Source organism: Anopheles funestus, chromosome X, assembly GCF_943734845.2.
Source record: "Anopheles funestus chromosome X, idAnoFuneDA-416_04, whole genome shotgun sequence".
In the NCBI taxonomy this organism is placed as follows: domain Eukaryota; kingdom Metazoa; phylum Arthropoda; class Insecta; order Diptera; family Culicidae; genus Anopheles; species Anopheles funestus.
Window position 1 is genome coordinate 5,316,182 of NC_064597.1, and position 25,812 is coordinate 5,341,993.

At 43.5% G+C, this 25,812-nt stretch overlaps 2 protein-coding genes and 1 long non-coding RNA gene across 4 annotated transcripts in view; 2 read left to right on the forward strand and 1 right to left on the reverse strand.

The window, feature by feature from the left end:
• LOC125772268 (mucin-17) overlaps nucleotides 1-18,306 on the forward strand; it is a 35,494-nt gene extending 17,188 nt beyond the window's left edge. For both annotated transcript variants that reach the window (XM_049443795.1, XM_049443805.1), the window contains exons 3-7: nucleotides 4,504-4,658; nucleotides 8,407-8,786; nucleotides 8,865-9,012; nucleotides 9,089-16,628; nucleotides 16,720-18,306. In XM_049443795.1, the coding sequence (XP_049299752.1) occupies nucleotides 4,559-4,658; nucleotides 8,407-8,786; nucleotides 8,865-9,012; nucleotides 9,089-16,628; nucleotides 16,720-16,819 (8,268 nt within the window). In that variant the 5' untranslated portion in view covers nucleotides 4,504-4,558 and the 3' untranslated portion in view covers nucleotides 16,820-18,306. The remainder of the gene's footprint in view (nucleotides 1-4,503; nucleotides 4,659-8,406; nucleotides 8,787-8,864; nucleotides 9,013-9,088; nucleotides 16,629-16,719) is intronic.
• The window catches only part of LOC125773800 (uncharacterized), an 83,735-nt gene extending 60,140 nt beyond the window's left edge, over nucleotides 1-23,595 (reverse strand). Inside the window, exon 1 of the long non-coding RNA XR_007420384.1 lies at nucleotides 23,133-23,595. This is a non-coding gene — a long non-coding RNA (uncharacterized LOC125773800). The remainder of the gene's footprint in view (nucleotides 1-23,132) is intronic.
• A 250-nt stretch (nucleotides 23,596-23,845) lies between these two features.
• LOC125773741 (coiled-coil-helix-coiled-coil-helix domain-containing protein 2) lies at nucleotides 23,846-25,671 on the forward strand. The gene is made up of 3 exons (XM_049444426.1): nucleotides 23,846-24,080; nucleotides 24,783-24,951; nucleotides 25,028-25,671. Exons 1-3 carry the CDS (start codon nucleotides 24,034-24,036, stop codon nucleotides 25,268-25,270), a joined length of 459 nt encoding a protein of 152 aa, XP_049300383.1. The 5' UTR covers nucleotides 23,846-24,033; the 3' UTR covers nucleotides 25,271-25,671.
• The last annotated feature ends 141 nt before the right edge of the window (nucleotides 25,672-25,812 follow it).

Consider the following 25,812-nt stretch of genomic DNA (forward strand, 5'->3'; position numbering starts at 1 on the left):
ACTTTGCGTTTTACCCTCCCCACCCACTAAGCAATTTTATGTATCTACTTGAACCTTACGAGATTCAAGAGAATTCTGCATTGCATTGTCACGGCTACATCACGTACCGAGCCGGTCAAAGTACCATCTTCTGCTTCTCGGCAATACGGCAATGCTTCTAAAGCCGGTAATGAACTCCCCGGATCAAGATTGTTATAGCATATCACTCTTGGTGGAATGTAAAGCTGCGGGGCCACGACAGTTGAGGATTCCCTCAGAACTCAAAACCTCAGGAACTCATGAGTGATTTTGAGGGATTTGCGTTTTGAGGAAAACCTGGCCGATCAACAAAAACCTCAAAAACTTTTTGAGACTTTTTTTGAGGAATCGTTTTGACAGTTCCGATGCCTCAGCTGTTCAGAATGTAAACAAAACATATTTTTGTTTGCGGTTTTTTTCAATGAAAGTACACTTTTCTTGTGGCATTGTTAATGCAAATACCTACTGAAGAACTAAAATTAACATCAATTATAATTTAACACCATATTTGTGTTTTTATTTTTTTTGGTTTTTTGCGACTGTAAATTGTTCATTTGTTGCACAGTGTGTGACACAATTTATGTATACGTTTTAATTTAAAAACTAAACTTTTTATGCGAAAGACTACCCTTGAATTTCGTTCTTTTGATTGATAAAATGTTTAAATACTTTCTTTTCCATAAAACAATATTTTATTGACCATATTTTCCATTAAATTGATCAAAAAACACCTTCGAACAAAGATTACAATTACATGAAATACGTAGCATTTGTCAAACACTGTTTGTTGTCGCTGACGAAAAGAGAGGCAGCATGAGTGATTGTTTGTGTGACAGAATTTGAGGAAAACCTCAAACGGCCACGGGAACATTGGTTTTGAGACGCTTTTTGAGGGAATTGAGTGACTGAGGAAGTTTGAGGGAAAGTCTCAACTGTCGTGGCCCCGCAGCTTAAGAACAGAAAAAAAACAAAAATAAAAATACAGCGATAGTTGAAGTTAAAGCACATAGGGCAGAAATTCTTCAAGGATTTTAAATATTCTTCAAGGATTTTAAATATTCTTCAGTGAATAAAAATATGAAAGTCCTGTAACTTAACTACACCTTTGACGTTTCAATACTGAAGACGTTTCAAGCATTAATGCTCTGGTTAAAAATAAAAATACACTTCTAAGTACTCAGTTCCTATACTTTCTTCAACCAACCAAAGCATGTTTAGTACGGCCTTTTGCAAATTGCGATTAAAGCAGAAGGTAGAAAGATTCTGACATAATCTCTCACCGCTATCGCATTTCCGAACAGGCATCTGAAGTGCTTTTAGAGCGTCTCACGGTGGTATCCAACGCCCGCGTAGGAAAGACAACGTGAGAAGAATTCGCTTCCAGGGGAAAAAAGTCGGTTCCCTCGTCGAGAGTTGAGAAAACTCTTCCAGGTACGAGTGTTCCAGAGACATATTCGTCTCCCCCATTGCGATGGCATGATCAGGCACGAACATTCGCGACCTTCACACGCGGTGCTCCACCATGTGCAATGTGTTAAAATCTGCATCCGTCAGCATTAGCCTTCATTGTAATACAAGCGATTGCAATTTTTTTGCGGTGAAGTATTTTACCGCCAATCTATTTCCACTCTAAGGATAAGGGAAGATAACTAAGTACAGCTTGTTTTGTGATTTTACAAGATCAATATATCAGTATGTGAATGCTATAAAATTATGGGAAGTATTGTATATAAAGCATAATATTGACACAAAGGTGAGGAAAATCTTGAGGAACGAGGTCTTCACAACCGCATAGTGAATCGATCCGAACAAGACTAATTTAGGTGCTAACTTACCTCAACGTCAATGATGATCGTAAAGGAATTGGCCCATCATACAAAATTACCGACCTGCAATTAGTTTATTAGGATGGTTAATTTAGCAGAATTTTTGAACGACCCTTCGAATCTATTGAATTGACGAAAAAAAACAAAACAAGAAAAGAACAAATTCAAAACAATTCTCACAGAGCTTTAGCTCTGTGAGATGAGATCAATCTTCCGGAGCTAGCGCAACAAAACCAAAACATTTATTACCACCACTTGCCGTTGTTGACGTGTGAATCAATATCTGGTGGCGATTTTTCGCTATTTGTCCCTCAAAGGTCTCACGGGTTTTTGGTGTGACCTTAACAAGAACGAAGAATACACACATCGACCAAAACGACAGACCGGATGTCGACTACTTAATCGAAATTCAATCATGAGATTCTTAATTTGCCACGGTAGTTAGCTAGTTAACAGACTCGAAAGTCATCAATTAGAATAGCAACAGTTTCGAAACTTGTAGACGTCAGGTACGAAGAACACGTAGGACATCCTCAAATCACATTTGCAACTTTGCGTGGTGGTTAAAACTTAAGGCTGAAAGAAAAATAAACAACTTCATCTGGAAAGGATTTGATAATCCGATTGTCTTCATGTACTTGGAGCCATCAATATGACAATTTGCTGAAGCTATCGCACACAAACCACTTGACAAATCATCTATCTTAACAACTCAAATGGCTACCAGTAGCCCCCCCTAGCAATTACGGACTCTACAGTGGTTGCTCGCTGTACCTACCACTCACAATACCTGCTCCTAATCCTTGATAATTCGCTGCTAAACACCACCTTCCGTAGAAATTGTACACCCAACCAGCACATAGAGAATAGAAGGAAAAAAGTGGCGTTCAATCGCCGATCCAATTAGCCAACCACCGAGAGGCGTTCTTTTCCCAGGCGCAGCAGATAACACGCACATAAGATCGCCGCATTCGTTACGATCGAAAACGCGCTGTAGAGAAAACTGCTGCAAACACAAATCTTTCCCTCTGCGTCTGCTTTCTGCAATCTGGAAATCGCACCCCAAGGCCAGCCCAAGGTGGGGCGCTTCTTACGGTTTTCGCTCACGCGCACCACCCGTGTGCCATGATCGCACAAGGTATTCAACGCAACGGACTCCAGGAAAGTGCCGTTAAATGTTAGTATTTAGTTACCGGTGCAGACCGGACTCTGGGCATTGGGGCGTACGGCTGCAAACCGTGCAGACACGCTATGGGGGATGATACGTATGTGGTGGCTTAACACTCAACCCACCATCAGTTTCTAACGGTCAACAGAAGTCACGAGACATCCACTGGGATATTCACATTCTCGACTGACTACATCTTTTTTTTCCAGTGTTTGTAGCTTGTTGCTTGACTGCGGCCGTATCGTGATGGGTGGATAATAGTTTTATAGTAGAATTTTTGCTCTGTTTTATGAACCTTGTCGCTTGCCTACCTCAAACGATATACTTGATGTTCGTTGAAGTGATTCCAGTATCTCCTGATTGCTGAATAAAAAATATTTAACTTCAGGTTACTGAACCCTGAAAAGCAACCATACAACCATTGAATTCCAACATAATGAGGCAACTACAACTAACTCCAGCAAAAAAAATATATATAATATTGCACACATAAAGACTTGACCTACTCCATGGAGGTTCATGGACGTGCCAAACGCTGCATCGCTTAACCGATCTACTTTTCGTACGGCTACCGTGTTTCGTATAAACTTGACCGTGAAGCCACTCTACTTCTCACACTGCACACCACTTTGCGCGTCTTTGACACATACACACATTTGGCAAACGACTTTCACCGGAATGCTCGTGCCGGTCGGAATTTGCGTCCGCGTTCGTGAAGTTTTCCACACCGGCACAGGAAAAGGTTAGCGGGCGAAGCAAAAAGGCGAACACAGTGCCTTCACCACGGCGAACCAGTTTTTACCGTAAGCTTATTCCGGTCACCCGTCGGCTACGTGTGCCACGTACTTGCACCAGAGCCTTTCTACTTCAGTGACATGAATTCCTCGCAAACGTCCATAAGACGCTTGGGGGGGAGGGGGAGGGAGGGAGGACAGTTTATGCATTTACTGAGCACGGAAGTTAACATTGGTGGAGCAACAACAAAAACTTGACGTTACGTGACACTCTCTTCTCCGTACCTTGTGCAGTATTCTTCTAAAATATGTATGAAATTTTCGACGCAACCAAGGATGCTACGGTTTCATGCTCAGCGTATATCGGCGTATATGTTAGTACGCTTTTGCTTGCCTTCATGCCTTCCCCCCCATCATTACAGAGAAAGCGGGATCGTTCAATTCCCTGGATTAGAGGAAGCTTATTTCAAAATAAACGCTGTGTGCCACTTTTTCACTCTCACGCTATCCACGACAGTGTGGGTTCGTCACCTTGCGCAAAACAAAAACCCTAAGGCGTTTTCCCAAAAAAAAGAGAAAAGAACAAAAACCCACTTTTATGTTTGTTTCTTGTTTGGAACTAATAATAAAATTAAATAAATATATTATAAAATCAAGAAATATACTGTAAACTTGATAACCTTGAAGACCAAGATGTTTACATTGTACATAACTAATTATTTTGTTTTTTTTCTTCAATTCTTCTTCTTTTGACTAGGTACCAACGATCATCTTATACGAAGACAAGCAAACATCACAGTTCAACGCTCAGGATGATTATCAGGAGTTCGGGCCTGTTTGGGCTCGACCACCACACGATGGTTTATTTAATAATAGCAATAGCATTAACTCTGGTACCAGCGTCTAACAGCGGTAAGTAACAAACGGTGTGATTACAAACTCTACCTACTATATAGCAAGGTATTGTAGAAGAAATAGCTAATAATAATAAACAAACCTCAAAATACTTTTTTCCCCCTATCAACTGTGTCCCTGAACGTAGAACGTTCAAGAACAGCAAGAAAAAAACCAGGGATAGACATCCAGTGACTATGGATATTTCGCATCTAATCACATGAAGAACTAAACAAATCGTTCGATTACTGACTAAGAGAAGAGCAACCTTTGGAGAAGATTATTTACTTACTGCTATACAGAATGTGTCTTCTAGACGTATCGCTCTAGCAGCAATCACAGGAGATCCTTCCAATTCATTCCCCTCGCTATAGAAAAAGCGCTTATCCAGCATTCGATGACAAATGACACGAGGAGTAATGAATGTGTCGTTCGTCACTTGTTTTTTTTTTTGTTGGGAGGTTATACTCATGAGTAATCCTCACGTCGTGCATTATTTTTGGACAGGCGTCTTGTGGCCGTGTGCAATTAGCTAGACAAGTTGTTCAATTTCTTGTCTGTTATGTTTTTTTTTTCTTCCTTCAACTCCCCCCCCCCGATGTGCTGACTCGGAAGGGCAAAAGGTAGGCTTGTGGGTACGTAAACAGAGAGAAAAACACAAAAACTTACGGCTATCCGCATCTCAGCTTCTCTGGACGTGTGGTTTCCTTTATTATTTTGTTTTTCGCTTGATTGCTAGTCACCCTTTCCATGGCCACGTGTGCGTGTGTTTGCCAACCGTAATGAGCCAGGCCATGACAATCGGTTGCAAGATGCTCTGAGAATACTGAGCAGGAGGGTGCTTTTTGAGCGGGAATCGAATATTTTCATAACGGTACCGGGCACGACCAGGTCACCGCAAACAACATCGGAAGCAAGAGGAAGAATGTGAAATCTAGTCACACCGTAAGCATACGCCGATCTCCCCACCCTTTGGTGTAATTTGTTTCCACACTGCGGATGCGGATTTGCTCGGATCGGACACAATTATAAACCCAGACAATGGTTCTGTGTACCACGTGTCAATACGATAAAATCGGCACAAATGATAAATGGGTCCCCGAAAATAATGCAACCAACCCACCGGACGGTCAAGTATCTGGCTGCTTTTACCAAATCTCACAGTCAATTATAATTATCAAAAACTTCATCTCGACACACCACGCTTCCCAAAAACACACAATCAAGCCCGTGTTGGTTTACGTGTGGGCGATTTGCGGATGCCTTGTTGCCTTGTTTGTCTGTAACGTTCGTCTGAAGGTGTTAAATAAACTTAATCCAAGGGAGAACCCTCTTCCCGTTTTTGCGAATGTGTTGCCTTCAGGAGATAGGACGGGAGATGTCCTATTCTCCCCTAATGCAGGCATCGGTCTAATTTTCTCTCCAATTTTCCTGATTTCTTAATGAATCTGTTAGACCCTTTTGAGTCTAAAATTTCACATAAACGTACATATAGATTAGCTCATCAAAACAACACACAGTAGCATAGGAAATAGGTCTTCCCGCTGGATACGTGGCGTAAGTTGTCTCTCACATATTGGACGCTGCAAGCTATCCCTTTTCTTTTACTAGAAGTCCTTCTTTGGAACATATTTAACAGCTTCAGACATGGAATATGTAAATATGGAACATATTTAATAACTTCAACATAATGTCCTTTAATTTTAAAATTCCAGTTTACCCAAGACATTGCGTTTATCCTCAAGAAGACTTAAGAGGAATAAAGTCTAGTTTGATAATATATAGCGAACATTACACCAAAAACCATTTTATCTCAATATTAAGCAAAACAAATGCAAAACATTCAAGATTTTTGTTGGAATTTTTGCAATACTTCGCAATGTCCAATATTCGCAAATGATCCGACAATCGATTTCTTATCCGATTGCATCCCGATCGAATTATGTGACAGATGTGCAAAACAGACAAAACGGACATGCAGGTTAATTATCGAAATAAATCATGTTCTCCAAAATCTTCGGGGAATAGGCAGAGCCGGTCTCTTCATTATTCATTACTGAGGTAGGGGTGTATGGACAGTTCTTCAGTGAGGGTGTTTGCTAGCCCATATGTCAGATTTAATAGAAATACCAGACTTTCACTTGATAGTAGTATAACAGCAGTATTTCTTTGTTTGGTTGACACTAAATTGACCTATTTAACAAATAAAGAAGATTGTGACCAAAATCTTAACTTCCATTCCATTTCCACATCTTCCAACATTATATTCTTTATTCCCCAAGATTTCTTCATATCTCCAAACAAATTGTCAGGATATCAAATAAAATCACTACCAATGGGATATGATATAGGTGTATGCCCCATATATATGTATTAGCCCAATTTTGTTTTACAACCAACTTACCCCAACTCTACTTCCGTATCACAAAGTTGGACGTTTCCGCAATCACTTGACAGTTGACAACGCACAGAACGTCTTGGCTGCCCTAACTTGTAATGCGAATCCTGCTTCAATGGCAAACGGAACGAGGCAAAATAATAAAAGGGAGCGTGCTTTTACGTGTCGACCACATAACATGATTGTGTATTAATATTTATAGAATGTACGGTTCGTTTGGATGATTGCGTCTGCCTGTATGTACACAAGCAGTTGCAGAAATCAGGGAAGAAAGTGTATAAACAAACCGTCAATCCGATTTCGGAACAAAGATATCACGTACCACCACCAACCTATCTGTCATCAGCAATCGCACACATCGCACCGGCTCGAAGAAGGTCGAGTATCGGAAATATAAGGGAGAGTTTTCCCTTGAACTATTGCGGAAGACAACCGTTGATTGGGGTGGTGTCCCGGTACCGTAGTCTATATCTCGATCGCCAACCGCTGCACTGACTACAGTCGAACAATGTTTTGATTGATGGCGAACATAGTGATCTCGTTAAAGTACTTAAAACCTATAAATTGAGCCACTCCTAAATGAAGTTGGCGAAGGTGTCTGTATAAGATACTCATTATTGCTTACTGTCATAAGGCAATATTTTGCAGGTTACCATTTACCTTCTGCACACTTCCGGCAGTGTAACGAATCAGCGTGAAACTATACGTCAAGGCATGTCTTCAACTGGACCGACAGCGGAAAAGCGATGCATTGTTGTGGCACAGTTTTGCACTGTATCCACAGAAAATAGCCGCAAAAAGGTGGAGACAATATAATGGCATATTCAACAGTTCAGAGTGACTTAAAAGAGAGAGAAAAAAATAAACATTTAATTCAACACCCACTAGCAAGGCTACTGTGCCTGTAGGTCGAACATAAACCGTGGCATATAATTCAGAGGTTATTTCAGTCATCTTAGCGTGAGATTGATGTACACTAGATCTGTTTGTTTTTTTTTTGCTTTACAAACTGGTAAAGTTTCTTCGTCCGAGGACAATTTTCTAAGCTTATAAATGTATCGCTTAGTCACAACGGACGCTAAATTTCTTGAAGTTTATGATTAGTAGTTCATTCCGCCATTGTTTTCGGAGTTGTGTGAATAGGCGGACGGTGTGAAAACAGCAAATGAGCATTCCCACTTCCGGAACTCTATTTTGTGGTACGAATCAGTTTTGAGCTATGTGTGTAAAAAGTAGCCTAAAGATAGCTTTATAGCACAGGTCCATAATATAAAAAAATGAGTACTTGATGTAGCATTTTACATGAGCATGAGAAAGTATCGAAATGGTATAAAAAAAACATCAAATACTATTTTTTCCTCACCACAGCCCCGATGTATGAAAGTGATCAGACAGAATTGGAAAACTACGGCGAATCGACTGGATGCTACTACAACTACAATCATTACGGCGAGGGCGACCGTATCATGACGAACGAACCCTGCCTGAACTGCACATGTCACGATCGCATGCTGATGTGCTATCTGCGCGTCTGCCCGTTCACGAAGGCGATCGGGCAGGACTGCACGATTGAGAAGCGGGAAGACCAGTGCTGTCCGGTCATCACCTGCCCGGAGGTAGAAGTGCAGCTGCTCGATCATCAGACGACGGCAAATCCCGCCCTCGGTGCCACCTCATCCAGTGAGGTCGGTGCGCCCGATCAGTACGGTTGCTCGATCAATGGACGCTTCTATCCGGAAGGAGCTCAAGTAAGTGCAGAAATAGGAAGAGTGCTGTTACCGATGAAACGGTAAGCTAACGTTCCCCCTCCCCCCCTTTTGCTGCAGGTGCCATCAAATCCACAAAAACCTTGTGAGCTGTGTTACTGTATCCGCAACATGACGACCTGTGTGATGCAGGAGTGTACACTGCACATCGACGGTTGCCAACCGATCTACAACAAGGGTGTCTGCTGTCCAGTGAAATACGATTGCGGTAAGCATACTTCGCCACATTAGTGTATAGATTAGTGGGATAAATGTTTGATCACGATTACGACATTACATTACAGATCACGATAAAGATTCGACCCCGATGTTGGATGACGAAAGCACTACAACGGTGCGCCCAACACCTGGATTCATCCTCACCACGACGGTATCGCCATCGGTATCGACGGATTGTGTACACAACGGCGAAACGTACGCGGATGGTGCGCTGATCATGACGGACAAACCGTGCGAGCACTGCTACTGCATGCGCGGTGACATCGTGTGCGCCGTACAGGAGTGTGGCACTCCTCTGGAGAATGAAGGCAAGAACTGTACCGCACTGCCACCGGCCGTAGGACAATGCTGTCCAGACAAATACATCTGCGATGGTAGTGCTGCCGCCATGCTGACGACCACCGTGCCCAGTATTCCAACACCGGCCGATGACGATGCTGATGATGCACAGGAGAAGGACGAAGATCAGCAGCAGTATGACGATAAGAAATCTACAAAATCTGAACAGGAATCGGTACCGACTCAGACCACTCAGGCCACGCAGGAAAGTAGCACAACAATGGCACCCATGGGACAGAAGGTTCCGGATGTAGTGCCGGCTGATGATGATGAGGACGACGAGCAACAACAGCAGGAACATGTGGCACCACAGTTCGAGGACGTCCAGACGGACGATAGCCACGAAGAGGATGATGAACAGGTGCCAGAGAAGGTCGACGATGAACAGCGAGTTGCGACTACGGCACAGCCATCCGACAGTGAAGAGCTCGATATTGCAAGTGATCACATCCCCGGACACGAAGTACCGCATAAGAAGGAGGAAACTACTACCGTGGATGCCACCTTTGATGCTGCTGCGGTGACTACAACACGACCGGACGCACTATCGCATGTGACTGAGGCAGTACAAGACGAAACGTCCACGGAGACTCATGACGATGCCGAAGTTCCGAGTGACATTTCTGGAACGACCATTGCACCCACTAAGATTGCACCGGAGGCGCCAGAAGCTGATCAGGTATCAGCTGAGGAGGATGATGAGGAGGCAACTAGCACGCCCAAACCAGCGCTTGATGTGATTGCAGCGTCAAACGAACCGACGACAGCTCGGAATGACGAGGATATTACCGAATCTGTGATGACGACGCCAGTTCCACCACAGTTTGTACCACTAGCGGATGCGGACGAAAAGGAGAATGAGATCCATGAACATCACGACGAAGCAACGGAGACAAATGTGGTGCAACATCAGCCAGAACACGATGATGCTGTATCGTCGGATGAACGCGAAGAACAGAAGGAAGACGATAGTCAAGAGAAGCAAGAAGAAACCGAAGAATTCAGCACCACGACAACTCGTCCGGAACGTGATGAACTATCTACTGAGCCGGAAACACACGCGCACGTGCCATCGAGCGAAGCCGTGAAACCAGAGCAAGACAAACCAGAGGTTAGCACCGAGAAGAAGGAAGCTGCCCAGAAGGCCGATGATCAGCCGGAGCAAGACTTCGTAGAGTTGCCACCAGCAGTTGTAGTAACCGAGCTGCCACCAATACCAACCACCTCAGATGAACCGTTGGCGATCGAACAGACACCGGAACCGCCCAAGGATGAGATTTTGCCCAACATGCCATTAGAGGCAGACTCGCACGTATTGTCCGACTCGATGACGACCGAGCATGCACCTACGTTTGGTGACCGTAAGGAGGACGATGCACAGGAGCAGGAACAGACTCATATACAGCCTGGCGCGGACATGGAAGAGCCGGTTGAAATGAACACAATCATTCCACTGGAGCAGGACGAACAAAAGGTTGGGCAGCCAACGAACGAAGAGAATGAACTAGGCTACGATAAGGAACAGGATCATGAGGTTGAGCACGACCAACATAGCGAGGAAGATGATCAAAGTGGCGAAGAACAGGAGCATGTGACACCTGCTCAAGCTGAAGTACAAACGCACGCAACCCCAGTCGAGGATAAGCCTGAAGAGGACCAGCATGTGATTAGTCCCGACAAGCTTTTCCCGGAATCGATTCCAGGCGAAGGTGATTGTCTAATAGACGGTGTCACATACGAGAATGGTGCTAGCGTACCACCGAGTGGTAAATGTCAGGTGGCGTGCCACTGCTCCAACAGTATCGTGCACTGCGAAATGGTACGTTGCAAGGCGGCTCCGAGGGATGATTGTACGCCGAAATCGACACTGTCCGGTGAGTGCTGTCCCACGTACGTCTGCCCGAAGGAAACTACCTCCACGGCAAGTTCCGTATCAGTGGAATCGACTGAAGCTTCGACGGAAAGCGATGCCGAAAGTGACGAGGAGCAACTGTCCGCTGATGTAAGTGCGGAATCGTCCGAATCATCGACAAAGGCACCTGTTTCCGATTCACAGTTCACCTCCACAGACGAGGAGGATGATGAGTCCAGTCAACCATCGGAGGCGGAAAGTGATAGCGCTGGATTCGATTTGGATGATGAGGTGTTTAAACCATTGCGTCCGAACGAACCTTTCCTGAATATGAATATTAACTATTTTGCTGGTAATCGTCCAACGACGGCGAACTATGATGATAACATTATCTTGAGCACGGCTGCGCCAACCAACTTACCTCCGCTGGTCGACACCGTGAGTGAGACCGTTACAAAACACTCAACAGGATTGCATAAGCAAGGACAGCATATTCCGACCGATACCACTCCATCAGCTGATGTGTCCACCACCGAGCAGAAGGAAGAATCGACCACGTTGGGTGATTTTGCCGAACGCGGCCCAGAAGCAGAGCAAGATGAGCAGGAAGTAACGCACGTGCAGGACGAAGAAACGCATTCAACAACGACAAAAACATTAACAGTGGAAAGTGAAACCACAGCTGTGCCGATCAAAGAAAAGGTCGAGAGCAGCTCGGTGCAGCATGAAGTTGTCCAAGTCGAAGTTACTACTAGCGGTGTGGTAATGGACAATGAACAAGGCATTACTACATCTCCTGCTGCTGACGAAGCGGAAGACGACAGCAACCAGCAACACGAAATCCATGCAGATGACGAACAGGAAAGTGTTCGCGAACCGGAACACGATTCAACAACGACTCACCCAGCAATAGCAGGAGAGGTCGACCGAGATGATGAACAAGAGCGTCCAATGCAAACGACGATTCGCCCTGTAGAGCCAGCGGTAGAAGACGCAACGGAACATAAACCAACAGAGCAATATATCAACGATATAGAGAGTGACGACAGTTCTAGCACAGTTGAAGATGACGATAAACCATCGGCAGTCGCGGACGGTGAAGACATTCGTGCGCCGGAAGCAACTACAACTCGAGCCTCTGACATTGATACGGAACGGGAAACAATGACCGAAACCCAACTCAAAGCGGTCGAATCGACGAGTGTTCCAACCATCAGTACAGACCGAGAGGAAGATCTCGTGCAGCAAGCAACAACAACGCCAACTGCAGCCCTGGACAATGAGCTCGAAAGTGGTGAAAGTGCTAGCGAAGAGCAAAAGGACGAAATTGAGAATGTAGAGCCTACTGCACCGAGCACTTCAAAATCAGTGATAGATGTTGAACAAACGACACCTTCTGTGCAAGAAGCGGGACCAAAACTAACCACAATTGCAGATGAAGAACAAACCTCTACCACTGCTCCAGCTCTCGTTACTGAGAAGGAATCGGACGTCCCTGTTTCGGTAACTGTACAGAAAGCTACGGATGAAGATCGTGAAGATATCCGCAAAACGACAGAAGCGACTGTTACGCAGAAGACAACTGTACAATCTGCCAGTGATGATTCACTCATCTTCCGCGTTGATGATGATGAAGATGAACCGATCGTAAAACCGACGCTAGACGAAAAGATTCCACCTCAGGGTGCAGTCAAACCGACGATTGACGACATCAAACCTACTCAGGATGCAGTGAAACCTCAAACAGCAGACAGGGAGGAAACAGACGATGACAACCTTATCAGTCCAGAACAGGATGGTGGATTCAATTTCCCGCAGGACGACGACGATGAGCCGGAAGAGCCTATCTTCAAGCCATCGCTGGATGACTCGGAACAGCACGTAGCAATGCCATTACCAGTGGAAATTCCTCAGGAAACGGTACCACTTGAACCTGTGGATCAAATTAAGGAACACGACGATATTGGACAGAGTACCACTATGCACAGTGATCATGTAACAGTTACGCCAACCACCGTTGCACCATTGAAGCCGGAACAGGATCGTGAACAGATCACGCACGATGATTCAGAGGAAAGTAACGAAATCGTAGCGGATGTTCATCAGATCGCTACACCGATTAAAAAGCCAGACGAGACACCAGTGTACGACGATATTGAAGAAAATGAACAGCAAACAGTCGCACCCACCAAACATACACCGGAACTAACAACTGTAGGTCATAAACAGGACACCAAGCCTCAATCTACCACAGAGAAGTCTTATGTTACAACGAATGCGCCCGAAAAGACTGACGATGAACAAGAACAACCAACGACGACAACTCGCCCTAGTGAAGCATTTGACGCGAAACCAGCAATTGAACCGGAACAGGACGAAAAGGAAGATGATGATACAGTTGATACACTACCAGATTTGGAAACCGTACATCCAACAACGACCCGTGCTGTGGCAGCAGATAGTGCACAGGATGAGGAGCAAAAGGTTACTACCGTGTCACCCATCGCTGCCCACGATGAACACGAACAGGACAAACCTGATGAACAAGACCAGGACAAACAGACTACTCCAAGAATTCCGACGCATGATGAAGAACAATCGGAGGAGGAAGAAGATAATGAGCAAATCCATCTGGATGATAAGGAAGAAGATGTGCCAGCAGCCACAACACCACGAGTGTCTCAGGATCTCGACAGCCAGAATGAAGGCGAAACGGAAAAAGATCAAGTGTCGCAATCTGACGATCAAGTCGAATCAGACGAAGATGACGCTACAACGAAAGCTACTGTTTCCTACGATGAAGTGCAAACCACCACAGCAACTGTGGATGTTAAACCGACACAAAAGGTAATAACGGAACAGTCTACCACACTTGCACCTTTGCAGGACGTTGTTAAAGAGGATGAGAAAACGGAAAAACCAGACTTTGGTGCTATCGAAAATGATGATGCTGATACCAGTGACGAGGATGAGGATGAGCAAAAGGAAACAGTAACGAAAGTACCAGTGGTTCAAACGGCAGCTGACACATCGGAAGAATTGAGCACTTCAGCAGAATCTGTTACTAAAGAGGATGACGATAGTAGTTCTGTTACCGAAGCTACCCAGAAGGATTCTGAAGAAGACCAAAAGGTGGACGACGATCAGCAAGATGACCTGACACAGACGACCTTGGCGCCACATACGATTCAAGATAAGAAACAGCAGCCAGAGCCGGAATCGGACGTTACCGCCAAACCAGCACCAGGTTCTGAACAACCCGCTCCATTAGAAGATGACGTAGATTTCGAGCAAGAGCAGCAGACGGTTGCCAGTCCGACCACAGCGCAAGCTACAGAAGAGAAAGACAAACAGACGACCACAAGTTTGCCGTTGGACGAAGATAAGCTTCCAGAGTCGTTAAGCACGGAAGCGGAGAAAATGGGTGTATCGACCGAGCAAGAGGTCCAGGTTACTACGGTTCGAGCTACTGAATTCGATTTTAATGCTGTCGACAAACATCAGGAACATCCGCTAGCAGAGCCTGAGTTCGATGATGATGATGATCGAGACGCGGTTGCACACTCAACCACATTCGCTACGCCCGAACAGCCAAATGCAACATATGATGCGCCAGATAAGAAGCCTGCAGAGACGGAATCTGACGAGAGCGTGTCTACAGATGAAACATCGAATGCACCATTCGATGAATCGGGAAGACCCGAGGCTGACTCACAGGATGAGAACGTTCCATCGGTTGTGTCGGTAACTGCTAGAGGGCCCGTCGATGACGATGATTCCCAGGAGGAGGATGACGATGGCCCAATAACGACCGTAACACCGAAACCAGTCCGCGAGGAGGAAAGTTCGACGTCAACTACGGTCGCTGCACCACAGGAACCTGAACATGATGAAACCAGTGAAGGATACCGTCCAATCGATAAACAAGAGCCGGAACAAACGAGCGAAACCGTAGGTGCCAGTGTACCAGAAAGCGACGATAAAGTACAATCACCTGCAGCGACCACGATCAAGCCAGCTGATCCGGTGGAGGCTGCAACTACCTCAGAGGAAGAACAGGACGAAGTGGAACAACCACAAACAGACGATCTGAACGCGGATGACGACTCATCAGAGGAGGAAGATACACCGGTGACATTGACGACGACAGTTACGCCAGTGAAAGCTGCCACGACATCGGATGTAACGAGTACATCGCCGAAAGATAAAACATCGGAGGAAGTTACTCCTAAAGCTGAGGTGTACACAACGCTGGCGCCGATGTCGGACTCGCAGGTGACCGAGCAGCAAACCACTGTGCGACAGGAAGATGAACCAGTATCAACTGCAGCACCAGTATCAACTGTAGTACCAGTATCCACTGTAGCACCAGTATCATCTGCAGCCCCAGTACCTTACAGCAACACCACCGCCATCACTCAACCAGCGGAAGATGCTAGTCAACCAACTAGTACCACCGTTTTGAATCAGGATGAGGAAAAGGAACACACTCTTGCACCGGAGGTTTCGCAGGATGAAGTAACTGAGGTGACAAGTGCGTCCCCGGCAATTACCACATCTCAGCCGTCAGATTCCAAGGCAGAAGAGCCTGTACGTGAGGTATCGACATCAACCCCAGCTCAGGATGATATTTCGCAATCCACGGTTGCTCCAGTCTTCGGACAGGACGATAAGCTGGACGATAGGCTGGACGAGAAGGTGGACGAGAAGCCAGTAGCACCTGTGCAGGACGAAGAACTCCCACAGAAACCACAGCAGCCAGCAGCCGATGACAGTGACGAGCAGCAAGCTGCCGTTAAGCCAACCTTCTCCGACGATGAAGAGGACGACCAGCAAAAGGTACAGGAACCAGAGTTTACGGGACTGCCTGATGATAGTAGCGCCCCAGCGAAACCCACCCAACAACCGGAAACTGTCGGACCATCGTATGGAGCACCGGGCCAGCACTACGACACCGGCTACGGCCATATGCCACCACACTACCCACCGTCCTCCTACGAGGATGACTACGGCGAAGAGGAAGATCCGGCCGCATTTGGTCCCGGCACTTGCCGCTACGGTGGCAAGCTGTACGTTTCCGCCCAACAGATACCGCGCGACGATCCGTGCGATTTCTGCTTCTGCTTCCGCAGTGATATTATCTGCCTCCAACAGTCTTGCCCACCGCCAATTAGCGGCTGCAACGAAGAGCCGATAGCCGGTTTCTGCTGTCCGCGGTACGAATGTCCAGTTTCGATGGCAACCGTTTTAAACGTGACGACCAGCACGACCACCACAACGACCACGCTGCCGCCACACTTCCTGTCGCACGCCTACAAGGGACATGTGCAAAAGCGCGGCTGCCAGATTCAGGGCAAGCCGTACAACGTCGGTGAAACGGTTGCGTCCGCTTCCGGCCCTTGCATGAGATGCACGTAAGTATCGTTAGGCTCTGAGATATGAGTGACCTAGAGACATATACCGAGAGACATATTGAATTGATGAATTCTTCCCCCCTTCCATCAGGTGTGGCGGAGACGGTCAGATGCAGTGTGAACCGAAGGCCTGCAGTCCTGAGCCGATGCTGCAACAGATGATTGCCGTGGCAGCGGCCAGAAGAAGATGAGCGGATACGTCGGAGAACTGGGACCGGGTTAGAGCTGAAACAGTACGCCCGTCGCTACACGTCCGTCGCCAGCAAAACGAATGGGTAGACACGAAGGTCGGTAGACAGTATGGCGACGACGTCGACAACAGCGATCGGGATGCACGATATTAGAACTAAGTAAGCTTAAGTACGGACTGAGGGTGACTCAACGGACGACAATGTACGCTAGCGATAGAAGGACACGAAGATGTTGATAGATTAGCACGGCTAAAGGAAGAAAAACGCTCAGAAACACACACACACATATACATACACTCACACCAGATCGACACAAACCGATACCGGTATAGCGCCATACACTTTTAGGCGATCAGTATGTACATCCATCGCTTCCGTTTCCGATGTGGTTAATGTTTTAGTTTTTTTTAAACACATTTTTAAAGTTCTAAAGTGCTTTCAAGTTTTCGTTTGTTTTTTTAAACAAAACATGAATTACTATCTCTTGATTGCACCTGTCTAGGCATTGTATGTGTTCAACAGCAAACAGTGCAGAACAATAGAGACTTAGGCAAGTTGTTCTTGTTTCGATAATCATCATCATTAACCATCAGCGACTATACGACTCTCCGCTTATGTTTGACAACGGTTGTTAAGGACTCGCTGTACAAGGGCCCGCATAGCGGGCATTCTTTCATGCACAGAGTCTACCTTTATCTGCCGATTGTATCTGCTTGCCGCACACTTGTCAAAAACAAAAGGACTCTCACTGAGGAGGTACCTCTGTATGAGGTACTGTCCTGGATGAAAGCGTCAATTAGCCAAGTTTAAACCCTTCCCCTGCCAGCATGTGTGACGGCTCGTAGGCGATTGACAGAGTGTGTCTCAAAAAGCTCGAATGTTACCAGAAGTGCAAACGTCGAACATCAGACTGCTCCATCCCCAGGCACTACACACAGGCAGAGAATCACGGTATAGTTGCATACCCCTGCGCATAATTTCTTGCTCCCCTGATTAATGTGCTCAGCCGCCCGATGATTGACCGGTCGGAGCAGGTGCCGACAACCAGATGGTATATGCACTCCCTCGGCTGTCGGCCTACTTTTCGAACTGAAGACTATCGACTGGTAAACCGCTAGAGTGTACGGCACACAGTCGATAGTAGTCAGGTGGACTTATTGCTTCCGACGTCAACCCCGTTTCGAAAAGGCTCATACGATCGCTTGAACTTTTGGCAAATGCTGAACGCATTAGTTTTTTTTCTCTTCTGTTTGTTGTTTCTAACTTAGAGGACACTGAGAGGATGTCCGTATCGCGCACGCTTGTTCGAAATTGGTCAGCGTAGTCCTTTAACTAGTGTTCTGTAGTATCCGCTATAAAACTTGTTGTTTGCTATAAGTCTTATTGGTAGATGCTATAAAAGAGACGTTAAAGGTGACGATCGGATACGCGAACGTAATTTACACATCCCCCGGCGGGCATCGTGGAATTTCGTTTCGAATCAATTTACAACATATTTGATTGCCGCCAAAATCTTCACTCACAATAGATTTCTCTCTTATCGCTATCGCGGACGCTAAGTTCATTTTTTTTTTTCGATAGGATATAGAAACTATCACACGCTCCGCAAAGTAGTTCTTTTGCACTGTTTTTACTCTAAATCAGATGTCTGACAACGCTCAAGTACTGACACACCTTGGCTAAAGCTTTGAGGCAGCTACATCACGTTTGACGAATTATTTTGAGTGGCGCTACTAATAACACAATTGCGATTGCACTGTAACTATTTTTAATAATTATCATTAAATTTATTTTTATTATTACGATAATCTCTTTTATCTCTGTATATTTTGCCATAATTTTAACAACAAACCAATACACACTGCACCACGCGCGGTTCGTTTCACTTTCGGACCCCTCGAATGTAACCTCAAATTTAATGTCAAAACATCCATTACATCTTTTCCCCATTTTTGAACCGGTGGGAACAACAAAAACTCAGAAATTGAGCAAAACCCAAACTAAGAACAACAAAAAACAAAAGAGCAACGTGATGCAAGTTTTGTTTGTAAGATATACACATACACAAAAGAAATAATACTGATCTGAGAAGCGATAATGTGAATAATGGAAAAAGGGTGTGTAAACGAACCAACTAAAAATGGAGAAAAAGGAAAAACAAAATTTTGTGAATCGAACGAATTCGAACGGGCAAAACATAAGAACAAAAACAAAAAAAACAAAACGTGCATAACAGTGGGTAGCATAAAAGCCCTCTTGCTACTAACAATCTACTTATTGAAGCTCGGAAAAACATGATACATGATTTCTGTACAGTTTTACCCTGTTGCAATACGTCCCAATCGTTGACTTGAGTGGAGGCAGTACTACTTAGGCAACATACCGGAAAGCATAAAGGATTAGCGCTGGCATTGGTACTAAACTCGTTGTGTCCCGACCTCTCACAGATAGTTCTGATGCAACTCCTTTAGTATTCAACTATCACGTATAAATAGGTACGCAATACTGACATTGAACAAAAAACAAAAACAAAATTCAATCGACCTGCACTAGGCTTGGGCCCACCCAGAAGCAAACCTGGCGGCAAAATATCAAACTCATTCTCCTACGTAGACGACCTGAATTTTACAAAAAAACGGAACAAAAACCACAATTCGCTCGAACACTATTTAAACAGCAGGACCAGGAACTCGGAAGGGAACGATATTGGATGATACGAATCAATGAGAAGCATTTATCAATCGCTGAAACGGGCACACAGTGTAAAAGATAGGTGGAGTTTTTTTGTTTTGTTGGAGAAACACTTCCAGGAAAGGAAAGGAAAGGAAAAACGTCCATTATCTTTTCCTGATGTACGAGAGCACATCGGTGCGAACTGAACCAGAGTGACAACGCGTACGCTCGCCCGAGCTGTTTTTCTCTCTGTCTCAAAATGTATGATGAAATATCAATTACTTATCCGTATCCTTGGATGAAGCAGAGATCTTTGTCGGCAGAAGTCCGCTTACGGCAAGGTTTATCTATGCCTTTTGTGTAATTCAATTTTTGGGACTTTGCACTGCAACGCTTTGCTTTATCACGGGAAGAGGAAAACAGCTCGTACCAGCTGCCTGCCAGGGGTGTACGGCGGCCGGCGACCGAGGGCGATCTTGCTCGGGTTCATCTGCTGACACCATATTCGCAAATACAGCAAGCGAATAGTAGGCAGTAGCCTATAAGTAGGAAAATAGTTTTTAATTCTTATTATTACTTGGTAAAATGATGGGAGATCTTCCAGTGAGGCGCATCCCGGTAAAAAAAAACACATTCAACCTACCCAAAATGCAGGACAGATTATACGAACAGATCGAACAACCAGCGCGGGAGGGTTTTTTTTCAAAACAACTACGGGCTAGGACGTGTAGCGAAAACGGGTAAGCACATCCAGCCAAGCATAGTAGAATAACGCGAAGAGTAATAAAAACGAGGGGAAAAAAACACGCGGAAGAAAAAGATTAACGGTTGCAAAAAAAGGAAAAATAAACAGATAATTCAGGATATTTTTAAGTGTCCTTTTATACTGAAATAAAATTTTTACGTAAAAGCTACCAGGGAATTGAGTTCTCAATGAAATTAAACATTAAGCTACACAGTTGGTTTTATCTATGCGCAAAAAAACGGACTAGTCTTAGTTCTCATAATAAATGATTGTGCTCATTTTCGATATGGTTTTTTGCATTATTACTACCTCTTCTCCGCTTTGCTTAAATATTTGTCATTACTTACTCGAATAGTGGGGCGCACACCTATCAGACATCCTACGACTGTATAAGACAACGGTACTCTCCTCTTAGACTCGCATTAGGCAGCACGAAATCTACACACAACATGTCCCTGGAAGTGATGACCGGAGTGATGCCACTCAAACTTCGTTATGAAATGCTGTCAATTCGCCTTCTAGTTCGTTCTTCAGTGTCAAATCCCTTGATAATAGGAAATTTTAAAGAATTTCTAGAGACAGGTTCTAAGAGCAAAATTTTGATGGTTTACCAAGGTTTACAGGCGCTCCACAGGCATTAAACCGTACTGTCCTTCCTGAGACCGATAGTTCCATTTTAACAACAAATACCTCTATGGAAATTAAGACCATACCCAATGATCTTCGCCCGAGGGTAGTTCCGAGGATTTTCATGAACAAGTATGGCCATTTAGACCAAACAAGCACGTACTACACTGTTGGATCATCCTCTGAGGAGATCACAGGCTTCGGTGTCTTTAGCGAGTCAACCGAAGCTTTCTACAAATTGCGCAAAATTTTATAAATGTGATATATTTTAATGGGAATTTGTTGCAATAAGTTTCTTTTCACTTAAATAGTGCTTTAAATTAAAAAAAAGAATAAAAAATCAGAAAAAAAATTTCAAAAAAATTTCAACTCGAAAATTTCATAAGGCTTACCCCTTACGTTTTTTTTGAGAAATTTTGCAAAAAAAAATAAAATTGTTCTATTTTAATCCCAATTGGTTGCACTGAGTTTCTTTTCACTCAAATAATGATTGAAATAAAAAAAAGAGTGAAAAATAATGAAAAAATCAAAAAATTCAAAAAAATGAAAATTTACTAAGGGTAATTTTCGCACCAAATTTTGCCTATAACTCGGTCGGTATCCAACGAATCGCCAATCTTTAACCTGTGGTCGATAGATGGGACCAATGGCTACATTTTCTTCTTGGACAGCCATGCCCTCAGATGTCTGTGCCAGAAGTTATTCCAGGAACCAAGTTCCTTACCCTGTTTGAGAAAATGTAAAATTTTCCTCATTTTTGAGCAATGTAGCAAAAACTTTAAATGTGATATATTTTGATGGGAATTTGTTGCAATAAGTTTCTTTTCACTTAAATAGTGCTTTAAAGTAAAAAAAGAATAAAAAATCAGAAAAAAATTTTTAAAAAATTTTCAACTCGAAAATTTCATAAGGGGTACCCCTTGCCATTTTTTTGAGAAATTAAAAAAAATCGAAAAATTTGAAAATTTCATAAGGCTATAGCCTTACCTTCTTTTTTGAGTAATTTTGCAAAATTTTATAAATTGCAAATAATGCTTTAGATAAAAAAAGAATAAAAAATAATAAAAAACAGTGTCCCTCCTGCAGCCTTGGTTCGGTGGGCTCTCTGTAGATCGTGCAGATATCCCGACACATGTCGAATCACATCCAGACATCTACAGAGTATTAATCTGGCTCAGACAAAAGTTTGTGGCTACGGTATTGGATTCCACGATGTTGATCACCTTCTGTGGTCCTGCATGGAATTTGAAGCCGTGAGAAGTCATGCAGCTTTTGTGTTTAAAATTAACGTATCTATCGCATTGGACTTCCTTCGGTAGGAAATGAATCCGCATAGAATTGAAAGTTCAATAATAAACATATTTCCTATATCCGTTCTAGTTCATTCTGCATATATTATTCCTCATTCATCCAGCGTCCAGCCTACTAGCGTGAAAGAAAAAACTTTTCGAATTAAAATTTTTGACGCCCTGTATCCTAGCAACGGTGCTGATGATGTAATCGTATTCATTCATCTCATCGTTTTTGGCATCATTTCGTTGTCAGCCAAAGGAGGAACAGTACGTGCTATCTTAAACCGCTGAAAATGGACACCGGTGGAAAGCCAATTCACCAGCCCAATTATAAACGCTGGAGCACTAAAAAGAGTAAGTAATTTAACCGAAACCATACATTCATTGAAGTGAAACATAAAAGTGACTGCGTGTAATTAATCTTGTTGCACGTTTTCAGAACTTATGGTGGTCGTCACCCTGGAGGATCAGCGACTGGCCAAAGCTGCTTTACGCGAGCTTAAGCTGAAGCAGAATTGTACCCCGAAAACCCCGAAGACACCGTAAGGATGTTCCAAACCAGCAACTTAGTTGCTGCTCACCATGCTCCAAATACCAAATGGTTGCGCAAATGGATAACATGTTCAACATTTAGTGCCTAATAAAGAGCTGGTGTTTCTCTTCGATGTATCCGTAATGAATGATTTTTGTGCGCTTTATATCCCGAACAGTCCTCCTGCTTATGCCGACTACACACTCCGATTCTCCCCAAAACGATAGAGTTGATAGAAACCAGAAGCCGATCTTAAATACGAATTACTTATTTTTTCACTTATTGCAGCATGGACGGTAGAAGGTAAGAATGTTTGGTAAAGCAATATTTCATCGAGTCAAATCATGGAAACAAAAAGCATCAGAATAAACGTATATCCATAGAGAGAAAACATTTTCATTACGGCAAGCTTATCTTATCCGTTTACTTTTAGCAAAAACTTACCGTACTTATGTCTTCGTATGATGACAATGTATGTGAGGCTGGAAGCTGCGGAAACATCCGCAAATCTCGAAATTGAACTTCATGCATTTCACTGTACGTTTTGTAGGATGGAACTTCACAATCGCGCGACGATTTTCTTTTAGTTTCGAGTCACTTTAGCCGATTATTTCGATACGAAATGTTTTTTCTTTGCATGAAAACTCTCGTTCCGATGCCACTGTTTTCATATTAGTAGTTTGCTTCGTTTGGAGTTCATTTATTCAACGGGTGCTTGAGAAAGCCATTTATCAGCGGCGTTGCAAGTCATTATCGCTATTTTAATTAACTTCACTTATCACTTATAGATAATTATACCTTCTATACTACAAAAAGATTCACCAAACAAAATTACAATATTTATGGGATTTTGAACCAATATAAAACTGCGTTATTTTAATTTCAAGGGACCAACATGTCATTTACATTGTTCTTGAAAATTTGTTGCATGCTAAAACTTTCTTGCGATTATTTGTTTCTATCATAACGATGTTAAATTATTTTTAAACTGATATTGTTTTGCAAAAAACAATTACTCTTTTATAAATTGTCAAAAAATATCAAACTTAATTTAACAAACAATAAATGCTGTTTAATACAAGCTTGTTTTATTATATACCGTACCCATTGTGTCAAATTTGCACCAGATTTGAAGTTTATATTTGGCTAACCTCCTCTTCTATGCCATCATGTCTACCGTCATAACACTGTGTAATAGCGATCTCAAAGTTAAAGCATACCAAAGCAAGTGGAACGTGAAGTGAACTCGCAGCAAAAGATTTAAGCTTGTGGTGATATCAGGTGTTCATCATTATTGTTGTTCAAAACCTTCAATCAAAAAGTATTTATTAAAGTGAGCATAAAAATGCCACGACGAGGACGTACAGCATCGCCACCCCCAGCAGCTCGCAGGTACATATCATTTTATGCTAATTGAGGTTAGGTTAGTTCACCGATGTTTTTTTCTCTCTTGATTTGTGCAAGCCTAAAACCATCGGCGTGGTAAACATCTGGAAAAAAACAATGTTATATAATCTCATGATCTGGATGTTCTACATAATTTATGTAAAAACGTCACACTGGACAACCTTTCTATGTATTAGCATAACTCTTCAACCAACAATGAATCTCCCACAAAGAACATCTTGGTTTATTGTAAATAGTAAAGACAAGAAAAGAAAGGTGGTGTGATATTGTTGCGTGATGGGGCCCGTGTTGCGTCAGTATTTTTGTGCATATGATTTTAGCATGTGCTGCTAAATCACAACTAATATCTTGTGATGATGAATCTGTTATTTTCCAAACTGTGCAAATTTTTCTGTGTCATTGCACCACATTTCATAATACGATGAAATGTCGTTTTTTGAAAATGCGAACACACATTACTCATGTGTTGTTTTTCAGTGGTCACATCAGTCGGTAAGGAAAAGGAAAAGCATGATGAAACATCTCGAAGATTCCGTTGACTCTTCTAGACTGTTGGATGCATGATGACACACATGTTTTTCAGCAGGATCTTCCTAACTGTGTCGTAGCTTTGACCTTTGGATCATTGCTGCTTCTCTAACACTCATAAAGCTAACTACGTTTGTTTATATTTTTACAATTTTTCAGGGCTCCTATGGCAGCAGCCCCTGCTCCAGCTCCTGCCCCGAAACAACCCGTTGTGCAGCATGCAGCCCCAGCTGCCGTTGCCCCACCAATGGCTGCTCCATCGCAGGGTCCTGGTTTGATGGCGCAAATGGCCGCAACAGCGGGCGGTGTTGCCATCGGTTCAGCGGTGGTAAGTATTTATTGCTCGATTTTATTGCATCGAAACGTAAGCAATACTAACCTACCTCACTCGTTTTTTTTTTCAGGGTCATACTGTGGGCCATGCGCTAACGGGAATGTTCAGTGGTTCGGATTCCAAGGAAGCTGCACCGGTAGCGGCCGCTCCACAGCAGTACGCACCTGCCCCCGCTCATCAGGCCGGTGAGACGGGTCCGTGCGCTTGGGAGATGAAGCAGTTCCTTTCCTGTGCCCAAAACCAATCCGACTTGACGCTGTGCGAGGGCTTCAACGAAGCGTTGCGTCAATGCAAAGTGCAGCATCATATGTAGTTGTCTAACACACCAATTATGTTAGCTAAATCAGTCGAAACAAAAATGTCTTAAAGATACGTTGTACATTCGTTACGAAAGTGTTTAATTTAACCTTTTTTTGTTAATCACACACACACACCTGATCCACCAATATTGCATCTGATGTTCGCAAAAATGAAGGTTGTTTCAAATGACTCCGCATTAAGCACGCGACAACCACAAAATAATAGTTGATTTCCTTTTGTTTTTTTCCACGAGTAGACTGTAACCCTAAAAAAGGGGTGAATACAACAAAACCATCCATACAATTTATTTTATCAGATTATTATTTTTATGTATGGTTGCGTTGTTTTAGAAGGTGTGATGCTAGTTCCTTCAGATGGTGTGCCAGTTAGTGAAAATAAATTAAAAAAATTAAAGTATACAATTGTTTGTCTGCATCTTTGTATCACAATTCGTGTTCCGAAGCAATCCTTTTACCACAATAATATTTCTTTTTGGGGTAATGTAAAAGAATAGATCCTTTACAGCGCTTTTTCTTTCTTTTCAATGAGAAAGAT

Bases quoted from the DNA above. Each gene is read 5' to 3' on its own strand.
- LOC125773741 (XM_049444426.1), top strand. From the start codon at position 24,034: ATGCCACGACGAGGACGTACAGCATCGCCACCCCCAGCAGCTCGCAG. The intron at 24,081-24,782 runs GTACATATCATT...ACAATTTTTCAG, and splicing joins CCACCCCCAGCAGCTCGCAG to GGCTCCTATGGCAGCAGCCC. The intron at 24,952-25,027 runs GTAAGTATTTAT...TTTTTTTTTCAG, and splicing joins TTGCCATCGGTTCAGCGGTG to GGTCATACTGTGGGCCATGC.